General features: G+C 44.6%; 1 protein-coding gene across 6 annotated transcripts; it reads left to right on the top strand.

The window, feature by feature from the left end:
* Nucleotides 1–492: 492 nt before the first annotated feature.
* Nucleotides 493–20737, top strand: LOC135514730 (regulator of nonsense transcripts 2-like). Of its 6 annotated transcripts, none has more exons than XM_064938281.1 (23): nucleotides 493–571; nucleotides 1457–1825; nucleotides 1969–2748; nucleotides 2943–3103; nucleotides 3302–3490; nucleotides 3585–3728; nucleotides 4211–4314; nucleotides 4472–4557; nucleotides 4847–4955; nucleotides 5109–5222; nucleotides 7806–7922; nucleotides 8475–8660; nucleotides 9975–10178; nucleotides 10631–10906; nucleotides 11080–11263; nucleotides 13835–13995; nucleotides 14438–14542; nucleotides 14612–14710; nucleotides 14811–14981; nucleotides 15888–16029; nucleotides 17599–17719; nucleotides 19006–19053; nucleotides 19218–20737. In XM_064938281.1, exons 2-22 carry the CDS (start codon nucleotides 1458–1460, stop codon nucleotides 19010–19012), a joined length of 3828 nt encoding a protein of 1275 aa, XP_064794353.1. In that variant the 5' UTR covers nucleotides 493–571; nucleotide 1457; the 3' UTR covers nucleotides 19013–19053; nucleotides 19218–20737. The 6 variants fall into 6 exon arrangements, with proteins under 6 accessions (XP_064794353.1, XP_064794352.1, XP_064794351.1 ...); XM_064938280.1 differs by having other exon boundaries at nucleotides 14808–14981; XM_064938279.1 differs by having other exon boundaries at nucleotides 3585–3740.
* The last annotated feature ends 390 nt before the right edge of the window (nucleotides 20738–21127 follow it).

Below are 21127 nucleotides of genomic sequence, written 5' to 3'. Positions count from 1 at the left end.
ATTTATCAGCGAAGACTGAACCAAAATAATTATCTACCCACAGCAGGTAGTTTAGCGGTCAAGAGTGTTTGGTCAATAACCAAAACATCGCTGGTTTGAATACCCGAGCTGACAAGGTAAAAAATCTGAAGATGTGACTTTGAGCAGGGATAATTGATTAAGGATAAAAGCATAATTGCTCATGTAAGTCTGCTAAATGACTGAAATGGTATGTGTGTGTGTATATATACATAATTGACTGGAACTCTCTCGGCTGCAACTGTTGCTCCAGCAGACACAACAGAGACACACTCCCTAAAGTCATCTGCGACGTTGCCTGTCTGAATTAATGAATACATAACTCAATTATAGAATTTGTGTAGGTAAACTATTATCTATTGATAAAATATTCCTTATAAAATACTTTAAAGATATTCGATCTGCATATCGATTCAATAAACAAAGAAGATTAGTCCTACACGTCCTTTCAGGCAGAATGTTTGGTGCCTAATCAAAGGGGTCCTTTCCCGCACAAGGAAATCATTTTTACTTATTAACACAAGTCTGATGTTTATGTTGACAGAAATCGAAGGTAATAATATGTTTTAGACTATATTCCATAATGAACGACATGTAATGATTACTAATATATATATTGCCGCTTATGTTTGGTTTATGCAGACGATTGACATCGACGATCTCAGTGCTCGCGGGCTACCAAGCCATTTGTTTACCTCTACTCAAGCCGAAGCGGCCTAACAACAGTTAGCTAGCTAACACGTTAGCAACGTAACGTTGGCTTAGTGTGTGCTGTTTTCTCGACACTTGTGGTAAAAAAAACATATGTTTTTACACGTTATTGCATTGTTCTAAAATCATTGTACGTAATCGTCGTAATTTAGCAATTGTACAGCTAACGGTTCTCACCTAAACATGGTGTGTTCAGCAAGTTGGCATGCTATGTTAGGCTAGCTATACGTGCGTCGTAGGTAAGACAATGTCAACATAGCTAACGTTACCTTAACAACACTATCAAACAACTGCGATTTAATAGAGAAAATAGGCTCATAACGCACGTTGATACACATTTAATTGGAGGGTAGTCAACTTGTTGGAGGGGGGGGGGCATTTTATAACGTTAGGTTACCTATATAACGTTAGTTAGATATGGTAGTTCGCGGATATTAGAAAAATAACTAGTTAGCTAAGCTATTGGAATGTTCAATCACTGGCAATTAATATTATGACGCTTTCACCAACGGCTGGCTAAAACTTTTAGCGGCTCGACCAGTCACGACACAGCTAGTATTGTTTTATCGACATTTTGTGATGCATGTGCAGCTAGCAATGTGAATTAGCCAATGTTATGATCAGCGAATATTAACGTTAAGTCAAAGTGTATGTTATTAACTAGGCTTGCCTAGCTCTGATATGTGTAACACTGCTAATGAGAATGACTACATTTGTTTTTTTGTAGAATGCCTGCTGAGGGCAAGAGATCATTAAACATGGATGAGAAAGAGGTGAGCTCCTTTAGTAACAAGGAGAAAGACAGGGATGCTGATAGACGGCCCGCCTCCTCCCGGGATAAAGTGAAGGATGAGGCAAAGATGAGTGGCAAGAAAGATATTGGTAAGGCTGCAGAGGAAAAGAGGAGGCGGCTTGAGGAGGACAAAAGAAAGAAGGAAGAAAAAGAGCGGAAACGGAAAGAGGAGGAGAAACAGAAGGCAGAGGAGGAGCAGAGGAAGAAGGAGGAAGAGGAGAAGAAGCAGCAGGAGGAGCAGGAGAGGAAAGTTCAGGAGGAGGAGGCCAGGAGACAGCGTGAAGAGGAGGCAGCTCAACTCAAGTAAGAGCTCAGGGGAGGAACCATGATAATAATGTATCATGTTCTACAGTAGGTGCTCTCAACATCATGAACTTTGTGTATGATCAGTATTTTTGAATTCAGATAACTGCTCACTTGATTCTCCATCTTTCTTCCCACTTCAGAGAGAAGGAGGAGGGCCACCAGCTCCACCAGGAGGCCTGGGAGCGCCACCAGTGCCGGAAGGAGCTTCGTGTCCGCAACCAGAACGCCCACGAGGGCCGTCCCGAGGAGACCTTCTTTAGTCGCCTTGACTCCAGCTTGAAGAAGAACACAGCCTTTGTCAAGAAGCTGCGCACGCTCACCGAGCAGCAGCGCGATGCCCTCTCCAACGACTTTGGCTCGCTCAACCTCAGCAAGTACATCGGCGAGGCGGTGGGCTCTGTTGTGGAGGCCAAGCTGAAGATCTCTGACGTGGGCTGCGCCGTGCACCTGTGCTCCCTCTTCCACCAGCGCTACGCCGAATTCGCCCCACTGCTCCTCCAGGCCTGGAAAAGGCACTTTGAGGCGCGCAAGGAAGAGAAGGCACCCAATGTGAGCAAGCTGCGCACCGACCTGCGCTTCATCGCAGAGCTCACCATCGTAGGCCTGTTCACCGACAAGGAGGGCCTGTCGCTCATCTACGAGCAGCTGAAGAGCATCATCGGGACGGACCGCGAGACACACACACATGTGTCAGTGGTCATCAGCTTCTGTAAGCACTGCGGGGACGACATTGCGGGCCTGGTGCCTCGCAAGGTGAAGGCTGCACGGGAGAAGTTTGGCCTGGCCTTCCCTCCCAGCGAGATCATCAACACGGAGAAGCAGCAGCCCTTTCAGAACCTTCTGAGGGAGTACTTCACCTCGCTCACCAAGCACCTGAAGAAGGACCACCGCGAGCTGCAGAACATTGAGAGGCAGAACAGGTGATGGGGCCAAGGTTACTTGGAGAAACTTTACTTGGAGAAACTTTTCTACATGACCTATCTCACTTCTTCTCTTGTATTATTGATTTCAATGTATACTCCTGCCACAGTACATGACGATTTGCCATTTTGAGTAACATGCTAAATGTGTTTGAGTGTACATACTGACAGCTCCATGTTTTTTCTCCCTCCAGGCGTATCCTCCACTCCAAAGGGGAGCTGAGTGAGGACAGGCACAAGCAGCATGAGGAGTTTGCCACGTCCTACCAGAAGCTGCTGGCTAACACCCAGTCTCTGGCTGACTTTCTGGATGAGAACATGCCAGAGCTTCCACTGGACAAGACTGTGCAGGAAGGTAAAGAGTAACAACCCTTGTATACTGTTTATTACTTTGTTATAGGGACAATGTAAAGACTGAGCTTTTTGTTGTACTTTTGGGTGATTAGTGTTATAAAGCCACATTGTTATCATATTTTATTCCTGCTGGTTATATGTAGCCTACAGTCTTTGGTGTCAGTGTGTATCGAGCCATCTTCTCTCCTCTGTGTGATAGAGCACGGCCCTGGCATTGACATCTTCACCCCTGGGAAGCCCGGGGAGTATGACCTGGAGGGGGGCATCTGGGAGGACGAGGATGCCAGGAACTTCTACGAGAACATGGTGGACCTGAAGGCCTTCGTCCCCGCCATCCTGTTCAAAGATAACGAGAAGTGCAAGGACAAAGAAGAGGCTGCTGCTAAAGGTGCAGCCACCTACACATATGCACGCATGCAGACTCACACAGACACTTACGCTGTCTAACTGAGCCTGCTCTTGTTGCTGTGTCCTTTCCTCAGAGGCTAAAGATGCTGCGGCCACCACAGAGGAGTTGGAGTTGGAGCTCGAGGCTCTAGACATCGCGGATGACCCTCTGGAGCTGGATGGACCTGACGAGGCAGAGAACGAGGCAGAGCTCGCCAAAAAACTGTTGGATGAGCAAGGTAAAGATGAAGGTATTCTCTATCCACCAAGCAGCACACACCACCCAGCGCTTTGCACACCCAGCTTTCCATTTTGACAAAGACAACAAGAGGGTGGCAATAATCTAATATCTACAACCTCTGGATAAAGGAACCATGTTGGTTATTGTCATGGACAGTGTCTTGGTGTTTGTGTGTCTTTTCCAGGGATCAAGTTAGGGTATGAGAGAGGTCAGGGAAACAGAGCTAGGGCCCACTCATGGGTGCTCAGGGCCAATCAACTAAACAGAGGTGTGTTGCTGAGCATGTGGAAACCAGACAGTCATTCACAAGGTTTCTAATATACCACATGTATCAACCCCGTTCCTAGGCTTATACCTATGCTATGGCTTTGCTCTTTCTGTTTCTGTCGGTGAGTGACTCTTAAGTTAGCTAAGGAGGTATTTGGAGCATGACTTTGCTCTATACATGTTTGACTGTGTCCTCCCTGTTTCTGTATGAAGAACAAGAGGATGAGGAGGCAAGCACCGGGTCCCACCTGAAGCTCATTGTGGACGCCTTCATCCAGCAGCTTCCCAACTGTGTCAACAGAGACCTCATAGACAAGGCAAGGAGAGAACACACACCTTCGGCATACCAGAAGGATGTATTCCCAGCTTGACAATTTGAGTTTAGCCACAAAGGCAACGGTTCACTGTGAAATATGGTACTAAGTATACAGTTGTGCAGTGAATTAGTCTGACTGTAGGTGTGTTTGTTCACAGGCTGCCATGGATTTCTGCATGAACATGAACACAAAGTCAAACAGGAGGAAGCTGGTCCGAGCTCTCTTCACCGTTCCCAGACAAAGGTACCACACACATCATAAAGCAGATAGTTCATTTGGAAGGATTTGATCAGGAAGCTGGTCCGGACTCTCTTCACCGTTCCCTGACAAAGCACCCACGCATGCACACGCAGATAGTTAATTTGGAAGGATTTGATCATGTATTGATTTGTGTGGGAATAAGTGTTTTTTTTCCCTCTCCCTTTTCCCCACTAGGAGGTGCTGTTGCTCCTCATTTAATTTGAAATGGCATAAAGGAAGTTAATGGTACTTATGCTATTGTAAAGCTCATGGTTGTATTGTGTTCGTCCAGGTTGGATCTGCTGCCCTTTTACTCCCGTCTGGTGGCCACCCTTCACCCCTGCATGTCAGATGTGGCCGATGACCTGTGCTCCATACTCAAAGGAGACTTCAGGTTCCACGTAGGTCCCAAGACTTTACCTCAGCTACTAACACCTTCCTCGTTGTGTCTTTCATACAGAACCACTGTCTCATTAAAATAGTTCCTATACTGAAGGAAACAAACAGTTTTGAAAGAGTTTTCAATACACAATGCTTGTTGTGTTTCCTTGTAGATCCGGAAGAAGGACCAGATCAATATCGAAACAAAAAATAAAACTGTGAGGTTTATCGGGGAGCTGGCCAAGTTCAAGTTGTTCTCAAAAACGGACACTCTGCATTGTCTGAAGGTAGGGGGTGCATCTCTCTCACCAGGAAGCTGTGCTATCATTAGCTAGGTTTCCATCCAATTGGCGACAGATATTCATTCATGCGACGTTTCTCAAATCTGCATGAAAACAATATTCACATTTTCACACCATTTTCATGTACCAAATGCAAAGCAGGAGTTCAATGTTTCCATTTCATTTTTACCTCGACCAATAGATTTGTCACAAACTGTTGCTATAAATAGGTAACTTGCCCAATCTGGTTTTGGCACATGCTCTCGAGATAAGTTTACTGTTAACGTGGACAAGGGTAGGTTATAAGTTATATGCTGAGATATGGATAAGAGCAATATAATTAAGCAATAAAGTACGAGGAGGTGTGGTACAATGGGGCAAAAAAGTATTTAGTCAGCCACCAATTGTGCAAGTTCTCCCACTTAAAAAGATGAGAGACCTGTAATTTTCATCATAGGTACATTTCAACTATGACAGACAAAATTAGAAGAAAAATCCAGAAAATCACATTGTAGGATTTTTAATGATTTTATTTGCAAATTATGGTGGAAAATAAGTATTTGGTCACCTACAAACAAGCAAGATTTCTGGCTCTCACAGACCTGTAACTTCTTCTTTGACAGGCTCCTCTGTCCTCCACTCGTTACCTGTATTAATGGCACCTGTTTGAACTTGTTATCAGTATAAAAGACACCTGTCCACAACCTCAAACAGTCACACTCCAAACTCCACTATGGCCAAGACCAAAGAGCTGTCAAAGGACACCAGAAACAAAATTGTAGACCTGCACCAGGCTGGGAAGACTGAATCTGCAATAGGTAAGCAACTTGGTTTGAAGAAATCAACTGTGGGAGCAATTATTAAGAAATGGAAGACATACAAGACCACTGATAATCTCCCTCGATCTGGGGCTCCACGCAAGAGCTCACCCCGTGGGGTCAAATTGATCACAAAAATCCCAGAACCACACGGGGGGAACTAGTGAATGACCTGCAGAGAGCTGGGACCAAAGTAACAAAGCCTACCATCAGTAACACACTACGCCGCCAGGGACTCAAATCCTGCAGTGTTAGACTTGTCCCCCTGCTTAAGCCAGTACATGTCCAGGCCCGTATGAAGTTTGCTAGAGAGCATTTGGATGATCCAGAAGAAGATTTGGAGAATGTCATATGATCAGATGAAACCAAAATAGAACTTTTTGGTAAAAACTCAACTCGTCGTGTTTGGAGGACAAAGAATGCTGAGTTGCATCCAAAAAACACCATACCTACTGTGAAGCATGGGGGTGGAAAACATCATGCTTTGGGGCTGTTTTTCTGCAAAGGGACCAGGACATCCGTGTAAAGGAATGAATGGGGCCATGTATCGTGAGATTTTGAGTGAAAACCTCCTTCCATCAGCAAGGGCATTGAAGATGAAACGTGGCTGGGTTTTTCAGCATGACAATGATCCCAAACACACCGCCCGGGCAACAAAGGAGTGGCTTCGTAAGAAGCATTTCAAGGTCCTGGAGTGGCCTAGCCAGTCTCCAGATCTCAATCCCATAGAAAATCTTTGGAGGGAGTTGAAAGTCCGTGTTGCCCAGCAACAGCCCCAAAACATCACTGCTCTAGAGGAGATCTGCATGGAGGAATGGGCCAAAATACCAGCAACAGTGTGTGAAAACCTTGTGAAGACTTACATAAAACATTTGACCTCTGTCATTGCCAACAAAGGGTATGTAACAAAGTATTGAGAAACTTTTGTTATTGACCAAATACTTATTTTCCACCATAATTTGCAAATAAATTCATAAAAAATCATACAATGTGATTTTCTGGATTTTTGTCTTTCATAGTTGAAGTGTACCTATGATGAAAATTACAGGCCTCTCTCATCTTTTTAAGTGGGAGAACTTTCACAATTGGTGGCTGACTAAATACTTTTTTGCCCCACTGTATATGGCCATTATACCACGGTCTAAGGACTGTTCTTAGGCACTACGCATCCTTGATATTATATACTGGTTACCAACTTAGAGCAGTAAAAATACATGTTTTGTCATAGCTGTGGTATATGATCTGAAATACCACCGCTGTCAGCCAATCAGCATTCAGGGCTCGAACCACTCAGTTTATAATTCGTATTTGATAATTGGCTGCCATGCATCAATCATCCTGTCACCAGCATTCAAATAACACCTTCGAAGCTCATCACCACCCATCACTTAACCACCATGAAGTTCATCAGAACTTATTTTATCTGCCTATAAGCTCTTAGTACATTTCCATGTCGTAGTGGTGGTACAACTTAGCATATCTCATGATTCCAAATTTACATCAACATGATGGTTCATTATATCACTATTTGCGCATAAAGGAGTTTTCACTGCAAGTCTCACATAATTAGTTATACCTACACAAAATGACAAATTGTTTGTCGACATTTCTGAAATTGTATTGACACTTCCTGTTTCCATCACAACTGTCGTTACAAAAAAAAATACATGACTTCACTCGCATAAAAACTGTGGATGGAAACGTGATTACTGTTACAATTATTGTGTTACACTGTCATCATCATGTTCCTGTGTGTGTGTGTGTTCTACAGATGCTGCTGTCAGACTTCTCCCATCACCACATAGAGATGGCCTGCACCCTGCTGGAGACCAGTGGACGCTTCCTTTTCAGATCCCCTGACTCCCACCTCCGGACCAGCGTCCTTCTGGTACACACGCACACGCATGCACAGGCACACACGGCAATGAACGCACGTACGTGTGCAACACAGGAGGTTGGTGGGACCTTAATTGGGGAGAACGGGCTCGTGGTAATGACTGGAGCGGAACATGTGGATTGTTTTTCAAATCCAGGTGTTTGATGCCGTTCCATTTGCTCCGTTCCGGCCGTTATTATGATCCGTTCTCCCCTCGGCAGCCTCCACGAGTGTACAAGCAAACACACACACATCTATCGAACACTGTACTGGAATTCCCCTAAGGTTGTGGAGTGCATCCAGAGTCCCGGAGAGAGACCTGCTTTGGCCTCCCTAACTGGTGCCAAAATCCAGGGTTAAATCTGGTTTATAGAGCTCTATTAATCCAGCTTTATTGTCCCTAAATTGCTTTTGGACGAGGTTATTCATGTCGCATGCACAGCTGCCATATTTCTAGCTTATGTTTGGCAAGATAATAAGACAACACGCCTTTTTGAGGGCTTTTAGCTGTGTTCTGGGCTATATTGAATGACTCACTTGTTTTTGTATGTTTGCGTGTCTCAGGAGCAAATGATGCGTAAGAAGCAGGCGCAGCACCTGGATGCTCGCTACGTGACCATGGTGGAGAATGCCTACTACTACTGCAACCCCCCGCCCATGGAGAAGACTGTCAGGAAGAAGAGGCCCCCACTGCAGGAGTACATCCGCAAACTGCTCTACAAGGACCTCTCCAAGGTCACCACGGAGAAGGTTTGAAGATTATTACATTTGAGTTAGAGCATTCATCTTAAGATACAGTGAGCTCCAAAAGCTTTGAGGTTAAAGTGCAGACTGTCGGCTATAATTTGAGGGTATTTTGATCCATATCGGGTGAACCGTTTAGAAATGACAGCAGTTTGTACATAGTCCCTTCATTTTAGGGGGACCAAAGGTATTGGGTCAAATTCACTATGTGTATTAAAATAGTAAAAAGTATTTGATCCCATATTCCTAGCACACAATGACTGTACAAACTTGTTGGATGCGTCTGCTGTGTTTCAGATTATTTTGTGCCAAATAGAAATGAATGGTAAATCATTTATTGTGTAAATTTTGGAGTCATTTTTATTGTAAATAAGAATAGAATGAGTTTCTTTCTAAACACTTCTACATTAATGTGGATGCTACCATTGTTACGGATAATCCTGAATGAAGCGTAAGGAGTGTGATGAGTACAGATGCACAAATATCATACCCCCCAAGACATGCTAACATCTCACGATTACAATAACAGTGGAGGTTAGCATTTTGGGGGGACTATGATTATATAGGCCTCTAACTTTCTGTGGTCTCAGCAGACTAAAGTGCCTGAGGCGTCACTAAAGACACGATCATAATTGGATATCACGAAAAAGAGGGTAAAAAATACAAATATGAAACTTTCTGTGAAACGCTCTCGATACTTTGTAGAGTCCATGCCGTGACAAATTGAGGCTGCTTTGAGGCCAAAAGGGGGTGTAACTCAATATTAGGAAGGTGCTGCTTTCAGATTCGTATTATACTGCTCTATTTATACACTTGCCCCCCCATCCTCCCCTTCCCCAATATACATGTAAATATTGAACAATAAATGGTGCCTTCTTGTATTATACTTATGCTAAAATGTATTCTATTCTACAGCCATTTACTTTATGTTCGTGTTCTTTTATTATTTCTTATTCTTGCTGCATTTTCGAGAAGTAACCTGCAAGTTAGCATTTAGTTGGACGATGTATACCATGCGTATGCCGTACATACGACTAATAAAACTTGAAACTAGTAAGGGAGGAAAAAGTAGAGTGCAGGTGATAGTTCATGGTGCCTCATTTATACAGTCACTGGCTTGTGCATATTCATCATAACCATTGAGAGATATGAGGGGGAAAAAGTGGTGTGATTACCCCCCCCCTGATTAGTCTGGAATTTCTTTAACATACAAAACCACAACAGAAGTATCACAAACACCTGCCAATTATCATCTTACCTTCTCGTTCTCCACTTCCTTGTCTCCCTCGTTTCCGTCCTCTTCTCTCCTCCCTCCCCTAGGTGTTGAGGCAGATGCGTAAACTCCCCTGGCAGGACCCAGAGTCTAAAGGCTACCTGATCTGCTGCATGGTCAACATCTGGAACGTCAAGTACAACAGCATCCACTGTGTGGCCAACCTGCTGGCCGGCCTTGTGGCCTACCAGGAGGACGTGGGCATCCACGTGGTGGATGGGGTCCTGGAGGACATCCGCCTGGGAATGGAGGTGAGCACCATGGGAGGGGGGTGGGAAGGGTAAGGCAAGCCCAGGTGGTGAGCTGTTTCTGGGATTGGAGATGAGGACTGGGGAAGGGGATCTTGTTGGAGTCAGACCCAGATTCAAGAGTTCATTCCTGGATGTTAGGGCCATGTGAAGAGCCCTAGCAAGAGAAATTGATGGTACGTTTCTTATGACTTGAAAGATTGATTGTTGAGGCTACGTGTTGTGTACCGTGTGAACAGGCTGCATGTTAGGTTCTTGTGGGTAAGGTCTTCCTGGGGATTCATATTTATGGTGTTTCAGAGCACGGAGGCACTCAACTTCAAAACCTCTCTGACATTCCATCTCACCTGCTTTCTCTCTCACTCTCCTCTCTGTCTATCCATCTCACCCCCCTTTCTCCTCTACCCCCCCCCCCCCCCCCCCCATGTTGCTCCTTCTCCCCCTGTCCTTTGCAGGTGAACCAGCCCAAGTTCAACCAGCGTCGGATCAGCAGTGCCAAGTTTCTGGGGGAGCTCTACAACTACCGCATGGTGGAGTCAGCGGTCATCTTCCGCACCCTCTTCTCCTTCATCTCGTTCGGGGTGAATCCGGATGGCGGCCCCAGCCCCCTGGACCCCCCCGAGCACCTGTTCCGCATTCGCATGGTCTGCACCCTGCTGGACACCTGCGGACAGTACTTTGACCGCGGCTCCAGCAAGAGGAAGCTGGACTGCTTCCTCATCTACTTCCAGGTCAGTCGGTTAGACTGTTTGACCTCTCCTTATTTCACTTCTCTCAGCCTCTGTCTCTCGCTCTCTTTCTTTCATTTAAGAAGTATTTTAATACTGTTGTGACATAATGTCAATTACATTAATTTATTACAAGACTGTCCCTAAACTCTGATGTGGTGTTGTCTGTCCTCCAGAGGTATATTTGGTGGAAGAAGAGTGTGGAGGTGTGGAGTGCAGAGCACCAGTTCCCCATCGACATTGACTACATGATCAGTGACACCCTGGAGCTGCTCCGACCAAAGATGAGGCTCTGCATCTCCCTGGAAGACTCCGCACGACAGGTCACCGAGCTGGAGAGGGAGTTCCTCGTTAAACTGGGTAAGAGACCGAGAGGGATTGACACACAGGAACGCATGCATAAGGGCACACACACACATGTACACACACGACAACAAGGTTGTTAAAGATCCTTGTCATACGTCACTCCCCCAGATGTGTGTGTGTGCCTGCAAGCCTCAGAAATGTATTTGTGTTTCTGTAGCAACTAGCTCCATGGGTTGGCCCAGTCCTGCTCTCTGTCCTCCCTGCTGAGCAACATTCCCATGTGTGTAGGAGGGTGCTTCAGCTCTCGGCACTCTGTCTGTCTATCAGACAAGTCTAATTCCCTCATATTAACACACATACCTGGCCCTCTCACACACAAACACACAGCAGTCAGACCTGCCTCTGCTTGTAGACTGCCACTTAAAAACACTCACTCTTAAGTCAAGATGAATACATATTTTCTGAAGTAAGGGGAATATTAATCAATACATGAGTAACACCCCAATGACATGATATGTGAATATATTGTTGCCCTATTGCACCTGCTGTTCTAATGTGGCACAATACTGAAAGTGTTTCTTTAGCTGAAATGCTCATTTGTAGTGCTCTCTGAACAGTTGATCAATATCTGATGGAGAGCAAAGAGATGCACAGAGATAAAAACACAATCAAGAGACAGACAGGGTGTAGATAATGAAATAGCCTGAGAGACTTAGAGGAGCAAGAGGGAAGCATTCCTTTTGCAGGTGTAATGGACAGTCAACAAGCACAGCACTTATACAAATGACTGGTGATTGGCTGAGAGAAACTGATGATAAAATGATTGTGGGGGCTGTTCTTGTTAGACTTCAGTGCAGCTTTTGACCTTATCGATCATAGTATGCTGCAGGAAAAACGTATGTGTTATGGCTTTACACCCCCTGCTATAATGTGGGTAAAGAGTTCCTACTTCTAACAAAACACAGAGGGTGTTATTTAATGGAAGCCTCTCAAATATAATAGAATCAGGAATTCCTCAGGGTAGCTGTTTAGGCCCCTTGCTTTTTATTTTTTTTACTAACGACATGCCACTGACTTGAGTAAAGCCAGTGTCTATGAATGCGGATGACTCAACACAATACACGTCAGCTACTATAGTGACTGAAATGACTGCAACACTCAACAAATTGCTGCAGTTAGAGTGGGTGGCAAGGAATAAGTTAGCCCTAAATATTTCTAAAACTAAAAGCATTGTATTTGGAACGAAACACTCACTAAACCTTAAACCTCAACAAAATCTTGTAATAAATAATGTGGAAATTGGAAACTGCTTGGAGTAACCCTAGATTGTAAACTGTCATGGTCAAAACATATTGATGCGGTAGTAGCTAAGATGGAGAGAATGCTGTCTGTCTAAACTACTGGCACACAGCTCGGACACCCATGCATACCCCACGAGACATGCCACAAGAGGTCTCTTCACAGTCCCCAAGTCCAGAACAGACTATGGGAGGCACACAGTACTACATGGAACTTTATTCTAGATCAAGTAACTGACGCAAACAGTAAAATTTGATATTATAAAAACACCTTATGTGGGGCCTGTGAAGCAACACAAACATTGGCACAGACACATGCGTACACACACAGGATAACATACTTACTATACATACACATGGATTTAGTATTGTAGATATGTGGTAGTAGGTGGAGTAGGAGCCCGAGGGCACACAGTGTGATGTGAATGTATTGTATGTTTTTAAAATTGTATAAACTGCCTTAATTTTGCTGGGCCCCAGGAAGAGTAGCTGCTGCCTTGGCAGCAGCTAATGGGGATCCCTAATAAATACAAATACAAATATATCCTGACTCACATAACAAGTAGTCAGCTGTATTAACACACACAGAGCATTGTTCAAGGTTTCAAGGTGTTGACATGGAATGTGAGAGAACACTTTCGAAAACCCTGTGTGTGCGCGTCTGTCTGCACTGTGTGTGTTCTGTGTGATTGATGAGGGTGACATAAGCCACAGGCTGTACAGTGGCCTCATTGTTGCACCTTTCATCCTTTAACCAAGATAAGACAATGAAGGCATTCCTCTGCCTCTGTTGAACCCCGCTTCACTAAGTTCTACTGCTTAGCAGCGTCTCTTAACGACACACCTATCTGCTCCTCTACTGCTCTCAGCTCGTCAGGCTTCTGAAGTTATATTCGTGGTCTCCAAGCACTGTGTTGAAGCACCTGTTTTAGTTTCACCGTGAACGTCACAGTGACTTGTATTTCTTGCAATGACTTGCTTTTCCTGCAGTTTCACTTCCTGTTTCTAAACGGACTTGTCGTTTGCGTCAATCTGTCCTCGCTCCTGGACGTACTTCAAGTAGTTTAGGATATTATCTGTGGTAAATGTCTATGCTTTGTGTATAATCTGATTTATTATGGAAAGAGCCAGGGTAAAGCCTGTTCAGAACATGGAGCGGTGGCTCATGAGGAGCTTGTTTCCAAGGACTATAAATCAATGACTATTATGCAAATGGTTTAGCGTTTTCTCTTGATCTCTTGCTTCGAGACTTAGTCTCGCAACCTGACGTTGCGCCGTTCCAATAAAGGTGTGTGTGTGTGTGTGTGCATACGTTTGTGCCCTGCAGGACTGGCCATGGATGGGCAGAAGGATGGCCGGCCCTCCAGTGCCATGGGGAGCGAAGGCGAGGCTCTAGACGAGGATGACGATGATGACGACGAAGAGGGAGGGGCGGACACAGAGGAACAGTCTGGCAATGAGAGCGAGATGAACGAGCCAGAGGAAGAAGTGATTATGTCAATCTTTTATTCATGGGCATCAGACCATTCATTGCACGTCTAAGAAACAAGTCTCTCATAATAGGTGGATACTAGATCACTCACTCATTCCCTCATCTGTCCATCCATTTATTCATTCATTTGGCCCTCAACCCTAGTTTCGAAGGGGCAAACTGAGGACAGAAGCCCAGTCCTAAGCAGAATACTGTATAAGAAAGTGGGTCATCTTGTGCGTCTAGAGTGATGTGTTGACACCACGGTCAGAAAAGCATGACGGGTCAACCTTCAATAATTCTTTGTTCCTCCTTCATAAATCAACTCTGTCATGCCAGGCCTACCCCTCCCTAGCTCTCCTGGTTTAGTGTTTGTTTTTCTACCTTCCACAAGCTAGCACACAATCACACCCCTCCCCCCCCCACTCCCTCCATCTAAGAACCCGCTGTGTGTTCCAGGAAGGGTCTGAGAATGAGGAAGAAGAGCGGGAGGAAGAGGAGGAGGAGAACACTGACTATCTGACCGACTCCAACAAGGAGAACGAGACAGACGAGGAGAACAATGTAAGAAGATGTCATGGAGGGAGGGAGGGGGAGAGAGGTTATTGTGTTGCTGACGGTCTTGTCCTGTAGGAGGTGACCATCCGTGGTGGCGGTCTGAAGCATGTGGCATGTGCTGAGGATGAGGACTTCATCCAGGCTCTGGACAAGATGATGCTGGAGAACCTGCAGGTACAGTATCTCGCCTATTCTCTCAGTTCACTATGTCTGTACTACTTTAGTTAAATAAATGGGTATTAACAGGGGTGGTGTCTGCGTGTGTGTGTAGCAGCGGAGCGGGGAGGCGGTGAAGGTGCACCAGTTGGACGTGGCCATCCCCCTGCAGCTGAAGAGCCAGCTGAAGAAAGGTCCTGGCGGACCCGTCTGCTCTGGAGAGGGGGACGCAGACATCTCAGACACCATGCAGTTTGTCATGCTCACACGCAAGGGCAACAAGCAGCAGGTACACACACACACACACACACACACACACACACACAGTAAAGATCACACACACTGAGTATGGACGCACACACACACAAACTTGTTTAGGTCTTCTTCGCTGTGAGCTCAGTTAGATCCTTCCACAGAATCAGCACTGTCAGACAGACCCAGCGATAATATTGACTCTGAACTGTGTGTGTGTGGTGTGTATTTAGGCCCAGTCCGCTGGTGGAATGTAAGGTTTTGGGGTAGAGACGACAAGCTCTTGTACTGTAGTAGGGTCAGGGTGTGTCCACAGTCTCTGCCCAGAAAGTCAAGATGTTAGAGTCCACTACACCTCCAGCAACTACATTTACCGGATTACAAACGCTATGTAAACATTACGTTTTGACCAAATAACAGTACCGGTTACAGACGGTCTTTGTTGATATAAAATTAAGCTATATAAATGACTTAATGCATTATAAATGACATGTCTCCATACTCCCCCATGGCAAACACAATATCCTCTCCTGTCGTGTGTTTCCTGAGGTGAGAATAAAGGGGTTCAGTGTGTGTGAGTCAGCGTCACAGCTTCTCTATGTGACGTACCTGGACCCCTCCCTGTCAGACACGTTCACTGCAGTCCTCTGTCAGCTCCACACCATGGGAGTGGCCCTCCCTTTCTCTGCTGCCTGGGCCTTCGTCCGGGAAACACCTTTAAGTTTTCGGGAAAGTAGGGATCCCAGGGAACGTTGCCAAAGGTTGAATAGTAAACCAGGAGAGCGTGTTTCTGCAGTGTGAATACTGAGCCCCGGTCCCATTGTCTGCCTACAGCATGAGATGTCCTTCTTGCTCCTTATCAACCCGTAATGTGCCTGTTTCAGATCTCCTAACTGCAGTTGAAGTTCTTGAATGTGCGTCTGTTTTGTCTCTTGTTTTCTAGTTTAAGATCCTGAATGTGCCTTTATCTTCCCATCTGGCTGCCAACCACTTCAACCAGCAGCAGGCAGAGCAGGAGGAGAGGATGAGGATGAAGAAGCTCACTCTGGACATCAACGAGAGACAGGAGCAAGAGGACTACCAAGGTATTATGTAGGGTGTTCCACTCACTCGGAGCGGGTGAAAACACGCTTTGGTGACCAAATGTAACTTCCTTATGTCGTAAAATACATTTCACCAAGACAAATATAATTATTCGCGTTCTGAATCATTCAGCATGGTCTTTCTCGAACATATCACTGGCGTTATATCCAAAATGTCGGATTTCATAACCTAATACAGCCGACAATAAACAAACAGTCGCCACTAGCCGGCCTCCGCCCAGCACCCTGCCCTGATACTTAATCACTGTTACTAGCTGGCTACCACCCAGTACTCTACCCTTAACCTTAGAGACTGCTGCCCTATGTACATAGTCATTGAACACTGGTCACTTTAATAATGTTTACATACTGTTTTACCAACTTTATATGTACATACTGTATTCTAGTCATGGCTCATCCTATATAACTGCGGCTGTACCCCTTTTCTATTCATATACTGTCTATACACACCATTTCTATATATACACATACAGATACATACATACTGCCAGTCAAAAGTTTGGACACCTACTCATTCAAGAGTTTTTCTTTATTTTGACTATTTTCTACATTGTAGAATAACAGTGAAGACATCAGAACTATGAAATAACACGTGGAATCATGTAGTAACCAAAAAAGTGTTAAACATATTTAAAATTGTATATTCTTCAAAGTAGCCACCCTTTGCCTTGATGACAACTTTACACACTTGGCATTCTCTCAACCAGCTTCATGTTTCTGCGGGTTGCAAAAGAGCTAAATTAGCATGACACGAGCTGAATTAAATGTAAAAGGCTTTGAAAATAAAAAGCTTGGTATATGCTCAGTGCTCCGTTGACATTTCCCAGAGATACGCTTGTTTTTGTGTGAAATCTTCTAAATGAAAAAGCGTATAATATGAAATGAGTATACTTAAATATGAAAATACTATATGTCATGTCTCAAAACCGATATCCATCTTACCTCTATTGTTTTATGTCCTGGCAGTTAAAAAAACAAACAACAAAAAACAAAGATGACGAGTTCAATGGGAAAGTGAGCATGTCAGGAGCAGGAGCATTAATACTTTCACAGAATCCTCCCAGCTTGACGCCATGCAATTGTCTTGACTTTTGCCCGCGTTTCTTCTCGCACCTCCATTGGTTTTAGTTCTGTCCATCCTACAAGAGTTAAAACTCGTAACTTTTGGAACGGGTTACGATAAGAGACATCAGGCTTGGACAATTGGTTTTCGTAGAGGAGTGTCTACAGAGCAGTATTTTACACATTGGTCAAAATATGTGTTTTTGATTTGAAAAGTACTAGTAAGAAGAGGGACAGATGGAGAATGAGGCATGCATTAGGGAAATAAATGGGGAGTGTGTTTGAGAGATGACGAGAGAAAGTAGCAGGAATACTACCAACATTCCACATGGCTACACTTTGTTGGTTTGTGTAGCATTGTGTTAACATTGTTGGTTTGTGTAGCATTGTGTTAACATTGTTGGTTTGTGTTGCCTTGGTTTGTGTAGCACTGTCTTAAATTCTCTTGGTTCGTGTAGCATTGTGTTAACCTTCTTGGTTATTATGTAGAAATGATGGCGTCTCTGGCCCAGCGGCCCGCTCCTGCCAACACCAACCGGGAGCGGCGGCCGCGCTACCAACACCCCAAAGGGGCACCCAACGCCGACCTCATCTTCAAGACCGGAGGAAGGTGAGACTCGCTCTTCAACTTACCTACCGACTACTCTCTCACACACACACACCACCAGGGACAGGAATTAACAGCAGACCACCAGCCAAATGCTGGTAGAAATAGGGTTGGCATTAGAGTGGGATCCTGTCGAAGGACGTGGTGCTTGTCAACTTACTGACTCTCCCTCCTTGTTCTCTGCACCTGAACAGAAAGCAGGAAACAAAGCAGGAGAGAATTGAAAGGCACGAAAAGCGTGACAGACAAGAGAGGCAAGAGAAACACGAGTGAAAGGACAGATATGAGGGCCAGGAGGATAGGGCCAGCCAGCTCAGCCAGACACGCTACTGACAGACTCTGCACTCAGGCCTGCTTATGTTAAGGCGGGAAAGGGTTTTAATGTCTCCCAACTGTCAAACCATATTTTGTTGGCGTATGAGTACTCTGATCAGAGACAGATTTGTCCCCCTTTTATTTTTGCACTGTGAAAGAAACTATATCTTAAATGCTGTAAAGATTGCTTTCTATTTTTGGAAATAAAGATTGCATGAACTTTCTATTTTAATCAGAACAAAAATAGTTTGTGGTTATTTGTCCTCCTCATATTTGTCTTGGAAAAGTGACTAAAGAATTCAGAAAGGAGGTATTTAGATCCGGGGCAACATCACGCATCATATTCATACCTAACATACATTTGACAGAAGCTTATTTATTAAAAAAAATATATATTTCACCTTTATTTAACCAGGTAGGCTAGTTGAGAACAAGTTCTCATTTACAACTGCGACCTGGCAAAGATAAAGCATAGCAGTGTGAACAGACAGCAACACAGAGTTACACATGGAGTAAACAAACAAGTCAATAACACAGTAGAAAAAAAGGAGTCTATATACATTGTGTGCAAATGGCATGAGGAGGTAGGCGAATAATTACAATTTTAGCAGATTAACACCGGAGTGATAAATGATCAGATGGTCATGTGCAGGTAGAGATACTGGTGTGCAAAAGAGCAGAAAAGTAAATAAATAAAAACAGTATGGGGATGAGGTAGGTTAATAGGGTGGGCTATTTACCGATGGACTATGTACAGCTGCAGCGATCGGTTAGCTGCTCAGATAGCAGATGTTTAAAGTTGGTGAGGGAGATAAAAGTCTCCAACTTCAACGATTTTTGCAATTCGTTCCAGTCACAGGCAGCAGAGAACTGGAAGGAAATGATACTGATGGCAAAGTACACAATGATGTCTTTGATGAATAACAAAAATTTATTTTGGATTGTCACTCACAATTACATTTTCTTACGAACAGACGCTAGACCATCGCAACCTATGGATGGAAGGAGCTGCAGTAATGATGGTACTGAAGGAGTGAACGGGGATGGATATTGGGGTAGGAGGTTGAGGGAGGGATGGGTGGAGAAAAGGGGGTGGGATGTTTTGGGGATTTGAGGAGGGGATAAATATTACAGTGAGTGTTCTGGAAGAAAGCTACTGCAGTAAAAGCCCTGCTCTGTCCCCTAGGAGACGCTGATTGGAGTCTAGCTGAGGGAGCGAGCGAATGAGAGAGCGAGAGAGGGCGAGCGGACCATCGGTCTCGCCTGAGCAGGGAGTGAGTCCGCCAGCCGCCCACTGACGCAAGCGCAGACTCCCACACCTAACCCCGCCGCCGGAAGAAGATAGAGAAAGGGCATCAACGAGGAGTGGGGAAGAGGGGCGCACCCCCTTCATCCAGCTAAGGCGTTCCAGAGAACACCCCTTCCTTTCTGTGCGTCGCCCGGGACGACAGCAGCACAAACACCCACCCCGTCTCAACAAGAGAATGAACCAAAAGATGAATGAAAGAGCGACTGACCAGCTGACGGACGGACGTATGTACGGACAGACAGACGTGGACGCAGACAAACAGACGCGCGGACAGCTAGGCAGCAGGACAAGGGACCACAGTCGTCTTCTCTTCGCTCCCGTGCCGGATGAGGATATGGTGTACAAGGGCTCACAAGAGGAGGAGAACGGACAGTGTGTGTGTGAAAGCAAAGGGGACGGGTGAGGGTGGGCCGTCTTTGGAGATGGACTGTGCTTCTCTTACTAGGAACAGATCTGTCATTCAGTCTTTTTATCTCTTTATCTAGCTAAATCACACACTGTTCGAAGGCAGCTTCGAGAGGGGTATGGAGGAGGAGGAGAGGGAGCACAGACGGGTCACCACTACTAAATGACTTGATAAACAAGGGAACAAGGAGGACAAGATTATGTACAGAAAGGCGTGGTTGCTTGTGTGTGAGGAAGGGTTGCAGATAGATGTAGGATCTTAATTTGAGCCAGTTTGCTACAGCAGGACAATAATCCTGCAGCAATAGGAAATGTGAATTATTATGTGGATTACGATTAGTGGATATTTTTGTAGGGTACATTGTTGATACATTTTTGTAAGGGAAAATCAAGTCTGAAATTTCTAAGTGGAAATTACAAACTTCAGAAGCCTTTTTAAACCTCATACACTAAAAGTTTTAAAATGTCCTGCATTGCAGCAACAGTTCTCCTGCAACAGGGTGATCAGATTAAGATCCTGCATCTGTACCATAGAGATGGTTTGCTCCTCCTAACCCTGTTGGAAATGGAACACCTTGTCACAGTGACGACCCTGACCTGGAGGCGGGTACGAGACCAGTGTTGACTGACCAGCGTTTCATCATCAGAAATAAAACAAGTGATGAATATAATACATATTCTTTATTTTTTCAGCATTTTGGCTTTCTAGATGTTTCCTTTATTTTCATGAAAAATGTATACTTTTTTGGGGTGATATACAGGTTGTTGATTTGGTATTTGTGTGCCGTATTGTAGTTTTTGACAAATGGATGAGATACTTATCTGTGCTCTTGCCTCCTGAGTCCTACTCAGTGATGATAACTTCTGTTTGATTATTTCTGTCTGTTGAATCTATAGATAGATAATCTGTACTCTACTGCATGGGCCTTTCTGCACCAGCTCTGTAAGCCAATTTCTGCCTGTTTCAGTAAAAGTGTCCGTTTGTGACTCACTCCTCTGGCTCGACTTCTTTACTGGGTCCATGATCTTTGTCCCACCCAGGGTTGGGTAGGTTACTGTCTAAATGTAATCTGTTAGTTACTTGTCCAAAATTGTAAAATGCTACTTTTGGATTCCCAAAACTCGGTAATGTAATTTGATTACAGTCAGTTACTTTTAGATTACTTTCCCCTTATAGGCATTAGAAGAAGACATACTATGTTACCAACATAGCCACATCATTGCTGGATAAATAATGTTAAAATGTACATAGCTGGCCATATATGGATGTTCATTTTACTTTATGAGTTGGTTATGTAGGCTTCTTCTAAACCATCCCTTTCTACAACATATATGATTAAATTAATATCATCATTATAGTCACTCCAGTAAATGTTGTAACC

This window comes from Oncorhynchus masou, chromosome 26 (assembly GCF_036934945.1).
Source record: "Oncorhynchus masou masou isolate Uvic2021 chromosome 26, UVic_Omas_1.1, whole genome shotgun sequence".
NCBI classification, from domain to species: Eukaryota; Metazoa; Chordata; class Actinopteri; order Salmoniformes; family Salmonidae; genus Oncorhynchus; species Oncorhynchus masou.
The sequence above is the reverse complement of the archived record's forward strand: the minus strand, read 5'-3'. Positions and strand labels throughout refer to the sequence as shown.